This window comes from Pantherophis guttatus, chromosome 2 (genome assembly GCF_059756535.1).
Source record: "Pantherophis guttatus breed Tessera chromosome 2, ASM5975653v1, whole genome shotgun sequence".
Classification (NCBI taxonomy): domain Eukaryota; kingdom Metazoa; phylum Chordata; class Lepidosauria; order Squamata; family Colubridae; genus Pantherophis; species Pantherophis guttatus.
The window spans coordinates 249,409,743-249,426,983 of NC_142064.1; the positions used below are offsets into that span (position 1 = coordinate 249,409,743).

The window sequence follows — 17,241 nt, forward strand, 5'->3', positions numbered from 1 at the left end:
GGTCACCTTATGCTAACTTCCTACAGATGAGAAGCGAAATGTCTTCAAAGGAAAGAACCCAAAAAAGTCCAGTTGCCTCCGGTCACTAGAGGGCGCTACCTACGTCGGCTTCGATATAGGAAGTTCAAAGCCAGGGGACTCTCTAGGAACCGGAGTTAAACATTTACTCGTGGAGTTCATGGAGAGAGCTCGGGAGAGAGGAAGTGAGAAGCCGGGTGTCGGGAATTTGGTAATGTTACATGCGGGACAAAGAGGGATCGTTTTCTCCGGTCAGAGGGCGAGCTGGGTCTCGGCTCTTTTTTGGGGTAGGAAAGAAAGGGGAGCAAGCAAAAGCAGAAGCTGAACCCCAAGGATCCTCCCCCCCCTCCCCCAGTATAAATGGAAGGTCGTGGGCACCGGGGATCTTCTGGTGGTCTCTTTTTCCTCCCTGGGATTTTTAATTTTTTTTTTTTTTAAATGAGATTGCATTTGCATCCCTTTTCGTGCTAATTTTTTAAAAAGCTAGGGGTGTGTGTGAGTGCATGCTTGCTAAGCGCTTTGTATAACACTCAACTACGCTGCTTTGTATAGGGGGGGAGCCCGAGCTATAATTAGGTTTTTCCCGTGCTGTGTAAAAGGGAGCGAGCAGGTCGGGGTGAGAAATTCAGAGAAGTTATGACGACAGCAGCCCTTGGAAAAAACTGACAGGTGGAAAACGAGAGGAAGGGTCTGTTTGGGGCATCACAATGGGGAAATCACCAGCAATTGTCTTGCGAGGCTCCTTATGTAATAGGATAGAATTCTTTATTGGCCAAGTGTGATTGGAGACGCAAGGAATTTGTCTTTGGTGCCTATGCTCTCAGTGTACATAAGGAGAATAAAATACATTCATCGAGAATAAAAAGATACAACACTTAGTGATAATCAAGCTTACTAATCAGCTATCAAATCGTACAAGGAAATAAATAAAAACATTATAATTGAAAGATACAAGCAACATGGTTATAGTAATAAATAAAATGTTCAGGAAGCATCCTTCCCACGGATGTTTATAGTTATTGCCTTTAGGATAAGTGCATGTATTTTTGTTTTGTGCCTTCCAGTAAGTAGAGGTAATCCTCGATTTACGGTCACAATTGAGCCCAAAATTTCTGTTGCTAAGGGAGACAGTTGAGTTTTGCCTCGTTTTATGGCCTTTCTTCCCACTGTTGTTGCACTTGTTATATTAGTCAGATGGTGGTTAATTGAATCTGGCTTCCCTTTTGACTTTGCTCGTCAGAAGACCATGAACAGTGATCACATGATTCTGGGCCACTGCAACCATCCTAAATATGGTTTATGTAGCTTTGGTTTAAGTGGTTTATGTAGTAGCCAAGTGTTGGGATTTTGATCACATGACCATGGGGAATCGTGATCAAAATCAGATCAGTCGTGTGAAAAATGGTCATAAGTCACTTTTTCAGTGCTGTCACTAAACAAACTTGTAAGTCGAATAATACCTGTATCAAATGCCTGGATAAATCCCTGCAGTTTTCTTGGCAAGATTTTTGGAAGTGAATTGCCCTTTCCTTTTCCTAAGGTTGAGAGAGGGCCTGGCCCGAGGTCACCCAGGTGGCTTGATGCCTAGGGCAGGACGAGAACTCATAGGCTCCTATATTCTAGCCCAGGAATGACGAACCTTTTCAACACCGAATGCCGAAAAAGGGAGCACTTTGCGCTCTCTCGTCAGGCCCGCAACTAGGAAGAGGAACTGCCCAGGGGGCATGCGCACACCGGATAATATACTTCCGGTTTCTGGGGCATGCATGTGTGCCAGCCAGCAAATCTTTTGGTTGCTATCTCCCATGCACACGCAATGATCAGCTGGCCGGCACACATGCTCAAGCTGCAAAATGGAAGACCAGCTGTTCTGGTTTCCAGCACTGCCACAGACACAAAGGCCAACTGATCATCGCATGCGCATGTGCGTCAGAAAACCGGAAGAGGAATGGGCGATGCTGCGCATGCCAGGCGACATGGCTCCGTGTGCCATTTCGGACACACATGTCATAGATTCACCATCACAGTTCTAGCCTGATGCCTTAACCTCTGCACCAGTGGTCCCAAACTTTTCCAGCTTGGTGGCTTGGGAGGGGGGGGGAGAGGGGATGGTTCTGTGTAAGTGGCAGGCGCACACACGAGCGCTGCTCACACAAATGGGGCTTTGTGAGCGAGCATGAGCAGCCGCCAGTTGCACAAGTAGAGCTGTGTGCGAGCGGCCGCCAGTTGCGTAAGGGGAGCTGTGCGCGCACATGGACTGCCCATCGCTTGTGTGACCCGGTTCTGAACCTTCCATGACTGGGAGTTGGGGATCCCTGCTCTACACCAAACTGGCTCTCTCCATATGTTTAGGTTGGGTTTTTTTTGTGTGTGTGTCAAAAACTGCTACAAGCCAGTTTTGTTTGACTCTGGACAGTTTACAATTTCAAAACAATAAACACAACTAAAACAATAAAAACATTTAAAACAATAATATCCAAAATAAATATAGACAGCAGTTGAGATAATAAACCATATAGTTAACACCAAAGCCAAAATAAAAGAGTGGTTTAGCACATTCAGCACTCCAGACTCTGGAAGACAGCTAGGTTTTTAAAACTTTACAATAGACCAACAGAGTTACTTTTGAGAGTTACTCTCTGAGTTGGTGTAAGACTTTATTATACTGGTGCCACTGACTAGGCCAGTGATGACTAACCTTTTTGCCATCGCGTGCCAAAAGTTGGGGGGAATGCGGGGTGGTCGCGTGTGTGTGTGCCCACACCGATAATTCTATGCGCCCTGCCCCCCCGTGCATGCGAGCAACCCCTGCCATGCTTCCCCCTCTTTTGGCATGTGATGGCACGGTGGACCCGGTATGTTCGTTTTTTGCCCTCCCCAGGCTCCAGAGGCTTTCTAGGAGCCTGGGGAGAGCGAAAACAGCCTTCCCCACCACCCCCAGAGGCCCTCTGGAGGCTGGAAACAGCCCATTTGCTGACTTCCGGTGGGCCCAGAAGGCCCGAAAATCAGCTGGCCAGCGCGCTCATGCGTGCTGGAGCTGAGCTACGGCAACGCTCGTGTGCCCACCAATATGGCTCCATGTGCCACCTGTGGCACACATGCCATAGGTTCGCCATCACGGGACTAAGCTATATACCACTTCAGTGATTGCAGAATTTTATTATTTTGGGGCACATAAATGGGGGTCCCTTTTTGCTCCTAGGGATGAATATTATCAATCGCTACACAGGTAGTCCTCAACTTACGACCGCAATTGAGCCCAAAATTTATGTTGTTAAGTGAGACATTTGTTAAGTGGGTTGCCTCATTTTACGATTTTTCTTGCCACAGTTGTTAAGTGAATCACTTCAGCTGATAAGTTAGTAACCCAGTTGTTAAGTGAATCTTGCTTTCCCCATCGACTTTGCTGGTCAGAAGGTCGCAAAAGGGGGATCACGTGACCTTGAGCCACAGCGACGGTCATAAATATGAACCAGTTGCCAAGCTGGTATTTTGATCACATGATCATGGGGATGCTGCAAAGGTCGTAAGTGTGAAAAACGGGTCATAAGTCGCTTCAGTGCCGTTGTTATTTTGAACGGCCACTAAACGATCTGTTGTAAGTCAAGGACTACCTGTATATTGTTTCAATGGGAAGTTAAAAACCTCCCAGGTGCTATCTGTTGACGTACTCTGATTCCAGGATTCCAAGTTACAACTTGACTTGGTTTTTTCTTGGAAAGATGAGAAGTAGGGTGATGTAAGCCGCGATGAGAAATACATGTGAGAAGGGATTATGACATTCATAGGATGTCCTACGAATGCTGAGCTTCCATATTAAATTGTCATGAGTTACAGAGCTGATTCTAATTTGCATGGATTTGGCAATGACTAATCCTCTTTAAAACACCGCCCTACTCCCACGTACACACCCTGTTAATGGCTTATGCTATATTTACAAGAGTAATTTACTTAGGATGGGGATAACAAAATCTGAAGTCCAACAGAGCTGGAGCGGATCGATTTGGCAAAGGCTGCTCTTTAGTGGCAATTCCTAGATCAGCAAGGTATGTCAGGAACTGGAACCCTGCCTTGACTAAATTAAATTTAGTGTTTTAGATTAATCTCAAGAGAATGATGATAGTAACAGAATAAGAGAGTTGGAAGTGACATTGGAGGTCTTCTAATCCAACCCCCTGCTTAAGCAGGATATCCTATACCATTTTAGATACATAGTTGTCCAGTCCCTTCTTAAAAACCTCCAGTGATAGGTCACCCACAACTTCTGAAGGCCAGCCTTCCCTCTGGTTAATTGTTCTCACTGGTAGGAAATTTCTCCTTAGTTTCAGGTTGCTTCTCTCCTGGATTAGTTTCCATCCATTGTTTCTTATCTTGCCTTCTGGTGCTTTGGAGAATAAGTTCACCTTCTCTTCTTTAGATACAGAGTTGGAAGGGACCTTGTAGGTCATCTAGTCCACCTCGTCTCCCGCCCAAGCAGACCCTACACCATTTTTGACAGATGACAGCCCAGTCTCTTCTTGAAAGCTGCCAGTGGTGAAGCTGCCACAACTTCTGAAGGCAAAGCTGTTCCATTGGTTGATTGTTCTCACTGTCAGAAAATTTCTCCTTATTTTCCAGGTTGAATCTCTCCTTGTTCATTGTTCCTTGTCTGGCCTTCAGGTGCTTTGGAAAATAGTTTGACCCCTTCCTCTCTGTGGCAGCTCCTCAAATATTAGAATACTGCTATCATGTTACCCCTACTCCTTTTGTCACTAGGCTAGTGAAAAGTAGCAAGTGTGTAAATAAAGGAAAAAGAATAGTTCAGTTGTCTACTGAATCCAGTTTTTCTTCATCAACCAAATTTCAATTGTGTGGAGAAGTTAGTTTGCCAAGCCTCTGTGTGATGACTGTCACCACTGAGTGAGACTGGATTTTGAAGACCCAAGTCAATGAATATAAATTAGGGCTATGCAGGGTTTTGGATTTGAAGGCAGGTGGGTTTTTTTTGGCACATCGGTATGTTTATATCCTCTTTCAGCAATTCCTTATATTAAATGACTGTTCTTCCAAGTATGTGCTACTGTTGTTTGAAGCTGCTTTAAGGAGATACCAACAGAGGCTGTGTGAGCATCTCTGTAATCTATTCTTTTTTAATCCAAACTGCATACTCCTATGGTAAATCACTATACTGTATAAGATAAAGATGTGGTGATTTGTATGTTAATAATAATACTCATCCACATGTGAGCCAGAAGCAACCTCTCATCTTTTTTCTAATTTATCCCAGCCCAGCATGTCCCACGGGATTTGAGGGACTAAAATCCTTCTGAACGTTGGATGGAGAAAGACAATTTGTCCAACAGAGGCACTTTAAGACCTGAGCAGATGCCGTTACGTGATGAGGTGACAATTGGACTGGTAGATGCAAAACCTATCTCCAGCAGTACCAGCAAGAGGAAGAGAAAAAGTTCTCTTTCTGGGATGAACATCTGTGAGAACAGCCTCAGAAGTTCTGGGGAGCAAGTTGAGATGGTCGGCTGTGCAGAAGGGCCACAGGATCAGTCTCCCGAAAGGGTGCAAGACAAAGACAAAATAGCTTGCGAGCTCTTGGGAGCCACCGCTCCTTCTAGACTTCTTCCTGGGCCAATCTTGAGCCCGAAGAAGCGAAAGCTGATTTTGCACATCGATTTGAACAACACCATCCTGGTCTCTGATGCAATTACAAAACAGGAGCCCGGTGCGGCTTTAAACTATTACCTGAGTACGGTGACCTGGGGAAAACTTAGCCACACAGGTAAGATCGTTTGGTATGTTGGGGAATTCACATCTTCAATTTTGGGCCTGGGAATAGATTTAAAAAAAGAAAAACCAATTATTGCAATTATGAACTAAGAGTTTCATGCCGAAAAACGGCATTAGGCAAGAAAAAAAACACACACGTGCAAATAGTCCTCGATTTATGACCGCAATTGGGATCAGAATTTCTGTCGCTAAGAAATGCAGTCGTTCAGTGAGTTGCACCAAATTTTATGACCTTGCTATGGTTGCTAAGCAAATTCCCATGGTCATGAAGTGAAGCATGCAATTGTTAAGTTAATTTCGCTTTCCCCATTGGCTTTGCTTGTTGGGAGCCCCTTAGGAAGGTTGCAAATGGTGATGTTATTTATTTATTTATTGTGTGTGTGTGTGTGTGTGTGTGTGTGTGTGTGCGTACCCTGTTTCCCCGAAAATAAGACCCAACCGGAAAATAAGTCCTAGCATGATTTTTCAGGATGCTCGTAATATAAGACCTACCCCCAAAATAAGCCTCAGTTAAGATTGCCAGTCGGATGCATTTAGTACCATATTTTCCCCAAAATAAGACCTAATCATAAAATAAGCCCTAATGCGTCTTTTGGAGCAAAAATTAATATAAGACCCGGTCTTATTTTTGGGAAAACACATTACATACATACATACATACATACATGCATGCATGCATGCATGCATTTTATAGGCCACCCATCTTACCTCAAGGTGACTCTGATGCTGTGACTGTCATAAATGCATGCCAGTTGCCAAGTGCCCACGTTTTGATCACATGACCATAGGGATGCTGTGGTGGTCGCAAATGTGAGGATTAGTTATAAGTATGAGGACCAACCGCAAATTACCTTTTACATGTCATTATAACTTCATTAAAACAAATGGTCATAATCTGATGACTACTGGTATATCCTATATTGTTTCTCCTCTGGAAAGTAACTTGTGTTGTATGGGTGGAGGTGAAAATGGATGGATTTCACAGAACATTATGGAGCCAAATAGTTTGCGGGGAAATCTGCATTTTTTAAAAAAATATTCTCCAAAATTATGCTGGAATTTTACTGCTTGTCAATGAGAATTTCTTGCACACTGTTTTCTTGATATCAGGTTTTTCATATTCTGCTCACAGATATCTTGAGGACTATAAGCAATGCATTTGAAATTCTTTCTCCAAAATCTCTGGTTCTAATAATCCCATCAGTTAGGCTTTTCCCTATAATTTTATACTGTATAAAATTAATAAATGTGCATTAGCCTCACTGAAAATATTCTGAGTGCGAAACAAGGCCATTTAAAGCTTGAAAACTTCCAATGAAGTCCGAATAATCCACTTCATCTATTTCAAGCTTGAGTTGTTTTGAGTTCAGAATGTTTTGTACAGTTTTACGCCAAATGCATTTTGTTCCGCTTCAAAAGCGGCAATCATTTCTTTTCTCTTGAAAATAGAGTTTCATTGCTTTTTAGGAGAGATTTTAAAAGCTATAAGGTATAAAAAACTAGATGATGTTTCACAAACAGTAGTCTTGGGGTCCTTGTTGCTCTTGGAGCTTGGTGGTTTTCTTGCAGATGTTTCATTTCCAAACTACCATGTTTCCTCAAAAATAAGACCCAGTCTTATTTTCTTTTCAGCCCCAAAATAAGCACCAGGTCTTATTTTGGGGGGATGTCTTACCCGGTTACCTTAGAACCACTGCAACCACGCCTCCCATGCCCTGACACCTGTCGCATCGCTGCCTGATTTCTGGGGCCACTCACAGCCATTCGGGGCCAGACGCCACATGGTACCATCACTCGCGGTAGGAGGCTACGTGGTGTGTTGTGTCATTGCGCAAGCGAGTGGCGGTACCAGCACAACGAACCATGCGACATCTAGCCACGAGCGGAAGTCAGGCAGTGGCGTGACAGATGTCAGGGAATGGTAGCCATGGTTGCAGTGGTCCTAAGGTAAGCGGGTAAGACATCCCTCGAAAATAAGACCTGGAGCTCCACCCCCTCACACCCCTGCCCTAGTGTTCTGTCCCCCTTCCCCACACAGGCAAACATACAACCAGGCACACCTGCCAAATCAGACTAGAAAACCTTGCAGATAAGAGTTTTGGCAGTAAACTGCGTAAAGCCTGCCAAGTCAGTTTTCACTCACAGTAAGCAAGAGAGAGTTTATCCTCAGTCCGGTCCAGTAGCAAAAAGTAATCCACGAAGCAAGAGTTAGCCAAGGTCCAATCCAAATATGTACAAGCCAGATTTCAGGTAACGTGATGTGACTCTCAGGTTTTTAACTTTGACCGTCACAAAGCCTGAAGAGCAATCACACCCACTTTTATTCCTTGTGGGGTGTGGCTCAGTGACTCAGCTCAATCTCTGGCCCTTCCACGCCTCTTTCGTTGCTGCGCACGCTTCTCCCTCCGACGCTGCCTGGAATCAAGCCAGGATTCATCATCCTCGCTCCCTATCTGTTGTTGTTCCGATATGCTTTCCTCCTGGCATATCCCAGGCTGTTCCTCTTGGCCTTTGGATGAAACCTGAGACATTGCCAGAGAGGAGGGTCCTGGAGAGGGAGGCCTTGTTAGTTCCTCCCCATCACCTTTTAAGTCCTCTTCCTCTGTTAGGACAGGCTCGGGAGTCGGGGTCACAACACCTAGCTTGATTTTTACACCTGTGCCTCACCCCACCTCATACAACCAGATGGTGGGCGGGACTTATTTTTGGGATAGGGCTTATATTAGGTGCAGGCATGAAAATCGGGCTAGGGCTTGTTTTTGGGGTAGGTCGTATTTTCGGGGAAACACAATAGGTAATCTCATCAGTGCACTGATGATGTTAACTAGTTTGGAAATGAATCATCTGCAAGAAACCCACCAAGTTCCGAGAGCAACAAGGACCCCACAGTTTAACCCTGAGCTACAAATATTCTCTTCTATTGAAACAATACTATGTTTTGCAGCATGTTGAGACTTTTTGAACTTGGAATTGAAAAGTTATTTTCGTTCAAGCTCAAGCCATTTTTGTCCTCCCATCTTTTAGGTTTATGTTTTACATTCAATTGATTTGATTGAAATTTGATTGTTGTGAGCTGTCCAGAGTTGGGTAGCATATAGGCCAGGGGTCAGCAACCCGCGGCTCTGGAGCCACATGTGGCTCTTTCATCCCTGTGCTGCGGCTCCCTGTTGCTAGTCGGCTCCACAATTGATAGGGCTTTCAGTTAGGAGGGTTAGAGGAAAAAGGATGCTGTGCTAGGAGGAGACTCTATGGTGGGGGAACCAGACTTCTGGTCGGCAGAGGAAAAAGGATGCTGCACTAGGAGGAGACTTCCGGTCGGCTCCAGAACTGAATGGGGGCTTCCAGTTAGGACCTTTGTGGCTCTTTGAGTGTTTAAGGTTGCCGACCCCTGATATAGGTGGAGTTATTACAGACCACGAGAGGTTAAGGCTGCAGTTTTATCCACACCTATTTGGAAGTAAGCTTCTGAGGATTTATTGCTGAGTAGCTATGCAGAAAATTACTCTGTGAAGGATTGTGTATGTCCCTTTCACAGTTCCATTATTACATTGTCCCAGAATGGTAATGTATGTGATGCAGGCAGTCCTTGACTTATGACCACAATTAACCCCAACATTTCTGTTGCTAAGCCAGACAATTGTTAAGTGAGTTCCTCCCCATTTTATGACCTTTCTTGCCTTAGTTGTTAAGTGAATTACTGCAGTTGTTAAATTAGTAACACGGTTGTTAAGTGAATCTGAGGTCACAAAAGGTAATCACAGGAGCCCCACCCCCCACCCCACCCCCGGACACTGCAACCATCATAAATACATGCCAGTTGCCCAGCGTCCAAATTTTGATCACGTGACCATGGGGTTGCTGCAACGGTCTTAAGTGTGAAAAATGGTCATAAGTCACTTTTTTTCAATGCCATTGTAACTTCAAACAGTCACTAAAGGAATGTTGTATTTCGAGGATTATCCGTGCTTGCAACAGTGTGCCTTGAAGTACCTTTTTGAGTCTTGATTCTAATCTAGAAACCTGGGATGTCAAGCAGGGGTGGGCTTCAAAAATTTTAGCAAGGGGTTCTCTGCCTGGTTGCTGGGTGGGTGTGGCCGTGGTGGGTGTGGCTAGTTGGCCTCCTGCACTACGGCGGGAGGGGGGCATTTTTGCCCTCTCTGGACTCCTGAGGCTTTCCTCAAGCCTCTGGGAGGGCGAAAACGGCCTTCCGGGTTCCGGAGGTCCTCTGGTGGCTGGAAACGGGCCCGTTTCTGGCTTTCCCGAACTTCCGGTGGCCTGTTTTTCACCATCCCCGAACCTCTGCGCATGCCCTGCACTTTCCTGCATCCAAAACGGGCCGCGTGGGGACTCCTGGAAGGGGAGGGCAGGACAGGGCAGGTCCAGCCAGGAGTGGGATTTGGGGATTCTCCAAACTGCACAGAATCTTAGCTACAGGTTCTCCCGAACCCCTGCAAACCCCCAGCAGCCGCCCACCCCCTGATGTCAAGCCTCTGGTCTTTACAGTCCCAGAACTTGCCTGAATTGCCATTTTGTTTATGAAAAGTTCTGGAAAACATGAAAGCTGTTTTTTCTTTCTTTTCGGATGGTTTGGTTTATCTCAAGAAAGCTGATATATCCAGCTATGAACATTATGTTAATTGTAGTTTTAAGAAGGTTATCTCTTCCCTCAGGCCTGCCTGTGGTGGTGTGTGCTTTTTTGGGAAAGCTGGTGTTTGGGCCGTGTTTTGTGTCATGAATAAATAATATGTAGTATTTATGTAGCTTTTTATTTTTAGTATTTTCAACCTTGGGGGCATATTATCTCAGTCATACAATATTACAGAAAATCTTCTACTAGAGATCAGTCCTTCTTCCACGCTGCTCTTTTATCTCACCCGAATCAGGTTAAACAAGAGCACTTTACGCTTAGGTACAGTTAGTCCTCGACTTATAACCATTTGTTTAGCAGCTATTGGAAGTTATGACGACGCTGGAAAGTGTGACTTACAGCTAGTCCTCATACTTATGACTGTTGCAGCGTTCCCACAGTTCTAAACTGTGTTCTAAACATGTTCTAAATTTGGACACTTGGCAACTGGCATAGACTTGCAACAGTTGCAGGATCGTGGGATCGACAAATGCACGCAATTCATATTCCTGAGTTTTCGAGTAGATCAGGGGTGACAAATGGGTGGCCTGTGGGCTGGATATGTCACGCGCAGGCCATGCCCACCCCAACTCCGTGAAGGGAAAAAACATCGTGAAACGTCACGTGACGGCAATGTGACCAGAGATGGTATTCAGCCAGTTTGGACCGATTCAGATGAACCGGTAGCAGAAATTTTAACTAGTTCGGAGAACCGGCAAATACCACCTCTGGCTGGCCCCACCCCCGCCCACCTGGTCGCCCAGTCGCTGCTCACCCTCACCTGGCCGCTCGCCCTGCCCTACCCACTTGCCCCACCCGCTTGCCCCGCCCTGCCCAGTCACTCCTCACCTCCCCGGAATAGCACACTGTGTGGCTCCTTGCGTTGACAACACAGTCTCTGCTCTGCGGCTTGCCTGCTTTCCAACGCGGTGCCTGAGCCCCAACTGAGCGGCCCTGATCTGCCTGCCTGGGTAAGTAAGTCTGCGAATCGCGTTAGGCCCCCTCAATTGTCCCCAGCCTCCAGCTTGCCTGGCTGGCTTTGCTGTGTGGCTCTATCCCATGTGGCGCTGCGACGTGTGTCGCCGCGGGTTTGACACCCGTGGAGTAGATAGAGCACCCAAGTGCTCTTTACCTAATCAAGAGGGACCCTGGACTTAGAGAACCGTGGTTGCATTTAACTGCTACTAAGAAAATAAGCCATCATTCCTTATCTTGGGAAAGGCTCCCCACCTAGCAACAGGAGCAGCAGCAACCAAGAGGAGCTATGTGCACATTTCCTCACAGTTCTCAGGGCTGTTCATCTCTCTTGTTTCATCTTAACATTATGTGGGCTGACTATTTAGTATTAAAACATCCTGCCTGTGCCTGACAGATTGGTTGAAAACAATTTAATTCTATTTGACTATTAGCAGTTGGTAGGCATTTGTTTGATTTTGTTAATACAGTGTCTAGCACAATAGTAACAGAGCCTAATGCATGTTAAACACATTATAAATAAAGAGCTGCAGCAGAGTAAATGAGAAGGAAGCAGGGAAGGGAAGAGAGGCTGGGTCACATCGTCACAAAAAAAGATGTTGAGACTTTGGAAGAAGTGCAAAGAAGAGCAACTAAGATGATTAAAGGCCTGGACTAGAGGACCTCCAAGGTCCCTTCAAGCTCTATTCTGATTGATTGATTGAGATTTGGGTTTGGCCAATCTGGAGAAAAGCAGAACTAGGGGAGACATGATAGCAGTCTTCCAGTATCTGGGGGGCTGCCCCAAGAAGAGGGGGTCAAATTATTCTCCAAAGCACTTGAAGGCAGGACAAGAAGCAACAGATGGAAACTAATCAAGGAGAGAAGCAACCTGGAATTAAGGAGAAATTTCTTGACAATTAGAACAATTAACCAGTGGAACTGCTTGCCACCAGAAGTTGTGGGTGCTCCATCACTGGAGGCTTTTAAGAAACTGGACAATCACTTGTCTGAAACTATATAGGGTTTCCTACTTGAGCAGGGGGCTGGACTAGAAGACCTCCAAGGTCCCTTCCAGCTCTAATTTGATTGATTGATTGATTGATTGATTGAGTTCTGTTCTTGGAGAAGTGGTGGGCATCAGCAGAGAGGATTTTGAAAAGCATCATAGTACATTTGGAACAGTTTTGTGTTAACCGAAGATTGCAAAGGAAGCAGTGGAACTTAATAAGCTTTAAGTTTAAATGATGGCACCAACAGCTGACGGACACTCGGCTTCTTAGCAAGGAATACATTCTACCTTAAAGAGCTAGACTGCTGAGTTTCTTATTTGCCTCTTTAAAAGCTGAGTCAGGAAGCTGCTGTGCTTATAACAGAAGCATCACCTTGATAGGACCAATGACATTTGAGACTAAAGCAGATATACACTGTGATACTTATTCCATTTTTAACCCACCGTTGGCCTGTAAGGTTTTATTTCCCCCAGTTCTAATTTTCACAGTTCCCAGAGGAAATAGGCTCGCTCGATGTTTTTCAAAGTTGGCAACTTTTAAAATGTGTGGACTTCAACTCCCAGAATTCCTCAGCCACATGAGGAATAGCGGTTGGGCAATTCTGGGAGTTGAAGTCCACAGTTGCCAAGGTTGAAAAAGTACTGGCTAGGAAATGACAAATGATTCAAGAGCCTTAGTCCCTTCAATGCTGAATGGGGCTTATCTAGAGACTTCCTGGTTTTAGGTTAACAGTATAAATCAGAGGTCTTCAAACTTGGCAGCTTTAAGACACGTGGACTTCAACTCCCAGAATTCTCCAGCCAGCTATGCTGGGAGTTGAAGTCCACAGAATTCTGGGAGTTGAAATCCACAAGTCTTAAAGCTGCCAAGTTTGAAGACCTCTGGTATAAATAGGCATGTGCAACTTTCATTTGCATAAAGCTTTAAACCAGGCTATATACAACCAATTAATAGCTACATTTCAAAAGTAAACAGGGGAGTGGGGTGAATGGATATTGAAGGAAGTTTTAAGAAGCAAAATGGATGTCTTAAGTCTTTGCACTCATTTTGCTCCTTAATGAGCAAACTCCTGTCTTCCCCCACCTACATCCATACAGATAAAAAGGCCAAAATCTGTTGGCCCACTCTGATTGGGGTATCCTTCTGGAGTCACCTTCCCTCAGAAGTAGTACCTATATTTCTACTCACATTTACATGGTGTTTTGAACTGTTAGATGGGCAGGACCTGCGGCAAAACAAGTGTTAATTTGGTTGTGTTCGGTCTCAACCTGCATTTTTCACCATTGCTCAATTCACGTTAAAAATAAAATCAGTATATACTTTTAATTTATACTTCTGGGACTTATTTTGATATAGAAACTGTTAGGGATGGAAATGAAGAATTATACCTATTGGGGGTAACAAAGGATTAAAAGTTTGCAGTTTTAAATTAAACTCTGTCCACTGAGGAGTAATTAAATTGGTTTATGTCATCCATGTGGGATTGCTGTCCATAATAAGCTGTATGCCCAAATAGGTTTGAAAAAAAGCTTTGAAGTTCTCAGGCCATTTTATAATTGCCAGCAGCCATTTATCTTTCTCTGGTTGAAGTACAGAAGTTTGAGGGGTGGTAAGGACCATTAAAGATCCATTTCTGTTGTCCAGCTGGTTCTATTCCCTGGCGATAAGGATGTACTGGTAATTCAGGGGAACATAGAGATTGATTGAGAACAAAACTGTTTGTGGGAGGTCATTGCAGGATACAAATACATCATATAGGTGAGGGGGTCCTTGGTACTCTCTGAGCCTTGCTTCTTGCAGTCCTTTGATTACCCTGACTAGGTAACATTATCAGTACTAGTAAGGAGTGCTGTTTGCTGTCCGTGTGTCAGCATTCTGATGCTGCCATAAAAAGACGAGGCTTGACTTTTCACCTACTTATTCGGTGACATCGAAACCTGATACCGTGTATATTCTGGTGTCTTGTCTGTGTGGGTGGGAGTGGTCTTAGGGATTCTTTGGTTGGGCTGTTTTCCAATGGTTCTTTGACAATCCTAGACCAGGCCAAATCCAAAAATGCCAGGGAATTTCTAGAAGCCTGGCAATCTGACAAATCAGCCATCAATAGACACATAGAAATTAAGAACATCTATTTCATCAGGGGTGAAATGCTCCCAGTTCGGACCGGATCGCCTGATCCGGTAGCAATGGAAGTGGGTGGTTTGGAGAACTGGTAGCAAAAATCCCTGCCCCACCCACCCACCCAGCTGAGCCGTGCAATCATCAGAGGCTTTTTTTTTTTTAATTTTTAAAAGCATTTTTTCCACAACCTCTTCGGCCAAAAAATGCTTTTAAAAGTAAAAAAAAAAAAGAGCCTCTGATGATCGCGCAGCTCAGCTGGGATCGTCAAAGGCTTTTAAAAGCATTTTTTCTACAACCTCTTCAGAGGTTGTAGAAAAAATGCTTTTAAAAGCATCTGACGATCCCAGTTGAGTTGCCTGATCAGCAGAGACTTTTTTACTTTTAAAACCGTTTTTTCTACAACCTCTTCGGCCCAAGAGGTTGTAAAAAAAATGCTTTTAAAAGCCTCTGACGATCCCAGCTGAGCCGCTCGATCATCAGAGGCTTTTTTTTTTTTTTTTACTTTTAAAAGCATTTTTCAGCCGAAGAGGTTGTGGAAAAAAATGCTTTTAAAAATAATTTTAAAAAAGCCTCTGATGATTCCTCGGCTCAGGTGGGCATGGTGGGGGGGGGCAGGGATTTTTGCTCCAAACCACCTGCTGCCATCGCTACCGGATCGGGTGATCCAGTCCAAACCGGGAGCATTTCACCCCTGGTAAACAGCCCAACCAAAGAATCTCTAAGACCACCTCTACCCACACAGACAGACAGACAAGACACCAGAATATAAACTGACAACAAACTGCACTCCTTATTAGAACTGATGCTATTACCTAGTTTGGGTAATGAAAGGACTGCAAGAAGACAAGCAAGCTAAGAAAGCACCGAGGTCCTTTCAGGTCAACCCTGAGCTACAAATATTCTCCTTGATCGGAACATCATATAGGTAAATGGTTAAAGAAGGGGAGATTCACATTTGCCCCAATATCTTAATGGAAATCAAGTCAGCAGGAAAACAATTGATCCTAAAAGTGGGGAACAAACTCACAGGTAGATCTCGTTTAAGAAACCATCCGTTCAGCGATCAAAGTTACAGTGGCATTTAATGAAGAGATGACTAGTCCTCAAAGCTAAAGAAGCTCCTTGGGTGAGAAGCAAAACGTCTTCAAAGAAAATCCAGAAAGTCCATTTGCTTCTTGAAAAAGCACCTTTGGGGCAGCCGTGACCTGGGTGACTGAGAAACTCCATAGACACACGACTGTTGCAGCATCCCTATAGACACATGATCAAAATTTGGGTGCTTGGCAACTGGCATGTATTTATGACAGTTGCACTGTCCTGGGGTCATGCAATCATCATTTGTAACCTTCCCAATTCCTGATTCCTGATTCTGACAAACAAAGTCATTGGGGAAAGCCAGATTTGCTTAATGACCACATGATTCAGTTAGCAACTGCAGTGATTTGCTTAGCAACCGTGGTAAAAAAGTCATAAAATGGGATACCAACTGCTTCGCTTAGCAATGAGCCAGTTTAGAAATTTTGGGCTCAGTTGTGATTATAAGTCGAGGACAATCTATACTAGATGAGGCTGGGGCAGCTGAGCCTTCAAGGGGTGACACTGGCTTTGAAGATTGAAGATTGCACTGTAGCTCAGAAAATTCTTCCAGGTGCCAAGACACACCCCTGAGCAGTGGTGAAATCCAATTTTTTTTACTACTGGTTCTGTGGCTTGGTGGGCGTGGCTTGGTGGGCATGGCAGGGGAAGGATACTGTAAAATCCCCAATCCTTCCCCACTCCAGGGGAAAGTTACTGCAAAATCCCCATTTCCTCCCAAGCAGCTAGGACTCGGGAGGCAGAGAATAGATGGGGATGGGGCCAGTCAGAGGTGGTATTTGCCAGTTCTCCGAACTGTTCAAAATTTCCGCTACCGGTTCTCCAGAACCTGTCAGAACCTGCTGGATTTCACCCCTGCCCCTGAGCCCCTGTGTGGTTCTGGGGCAGTTTGCCACTCTGCAGGACAGGCCGCAGGGTGGCCAAAAGAGCGGAGATGGGGGAAAAATAGGCAGTTGGGTCTGTTGAAGGGGAGGCAGCCCCTTCCCTGGGAAGACCTGAGGCTTGGGACTGGGAGGGACCAAACCTGGAATGGCTTGAATAGGGATAGGTTAACAACTCATGGAACTCATGACTGCAACAAAGCCAGGATTGCTGTTCCTAAGTGATGCAGTCACGTGACATAACACTTTACAACCACATGGCTTAGCGATGGAAATTCTGGTCCCAGTTTTGGTTGTAACTCAAGAACTACCTGTGTTTTCACGTAGAGCTTCATCTGCCCCTTTCCTTTCTCTTCTAGGGGAGTGGCAGTGGGTCAGTGAGTCTCCCTCTTTGCATCCTCCCTGCCAAGGCGCTGTGAGTTTCTATTCTCAGTATGGCCGCAACACCAAATTCACAGAGTTGCCCTTGGGGAAGACATTCCGGGACCTTCACAGGCAACACTTGAAGCTGCTAGAGTGGCAGGGTCAGCCTCACCCTCAGCTCTCCATCAAAGGTGATCATGCCAGGCACTACCACTTGGTGCTGCCTTCCTTCTTCCGCCTCCTGGAAAGCTTGCATCGAGAAGGGAGGGAATTTGCAGTCATCTTTCGTACCTTCGGCACAGACCTGCCTCGTGTCCTGCGGGCGGTGAGCTGTGCCCTGGAGGGGCAGCACCCCGGCTTCCCTGCCCTGGGAAGAATCTCGGTGAGT

At 45.2% G+C, this 17,241-nt stretch overlaps 1 protein-coding gene across 2 annotated transcripts in view; it reads left to right on the plus strand.

Moving 5' to 3' along the window:
* Positions 1 to 17,241, plus strand: part of LOC117673973 (uncharacterized) — a 31,106-nt gene continuing 13,865 nt past the window's right edge. The window contains exons 1-3 of one of the 2 annotated variants that reach the window (XM_034431725.3): positions 1 to 229; positions 5,285 to 5,791; positions 16,850 to 17,235. In XM_034431725.3, coding sequence (XP_034287616.2) covers positions 5,335 to 5,791; positions 16,850 to 17,235 — 843 coding nt within the window. In that variant the 5' untranslated portion in view covers positions 1 to 229; positions 5,285 to 5,334. Of the gene's footprint in view, positions 230 to 5,261; positions 5,792 to 16,849; positions 17,236 to 17,241 lie in introns of those variants that run through there. The other variant, XM_087888015.1, reaches the window with a different exon arrangement.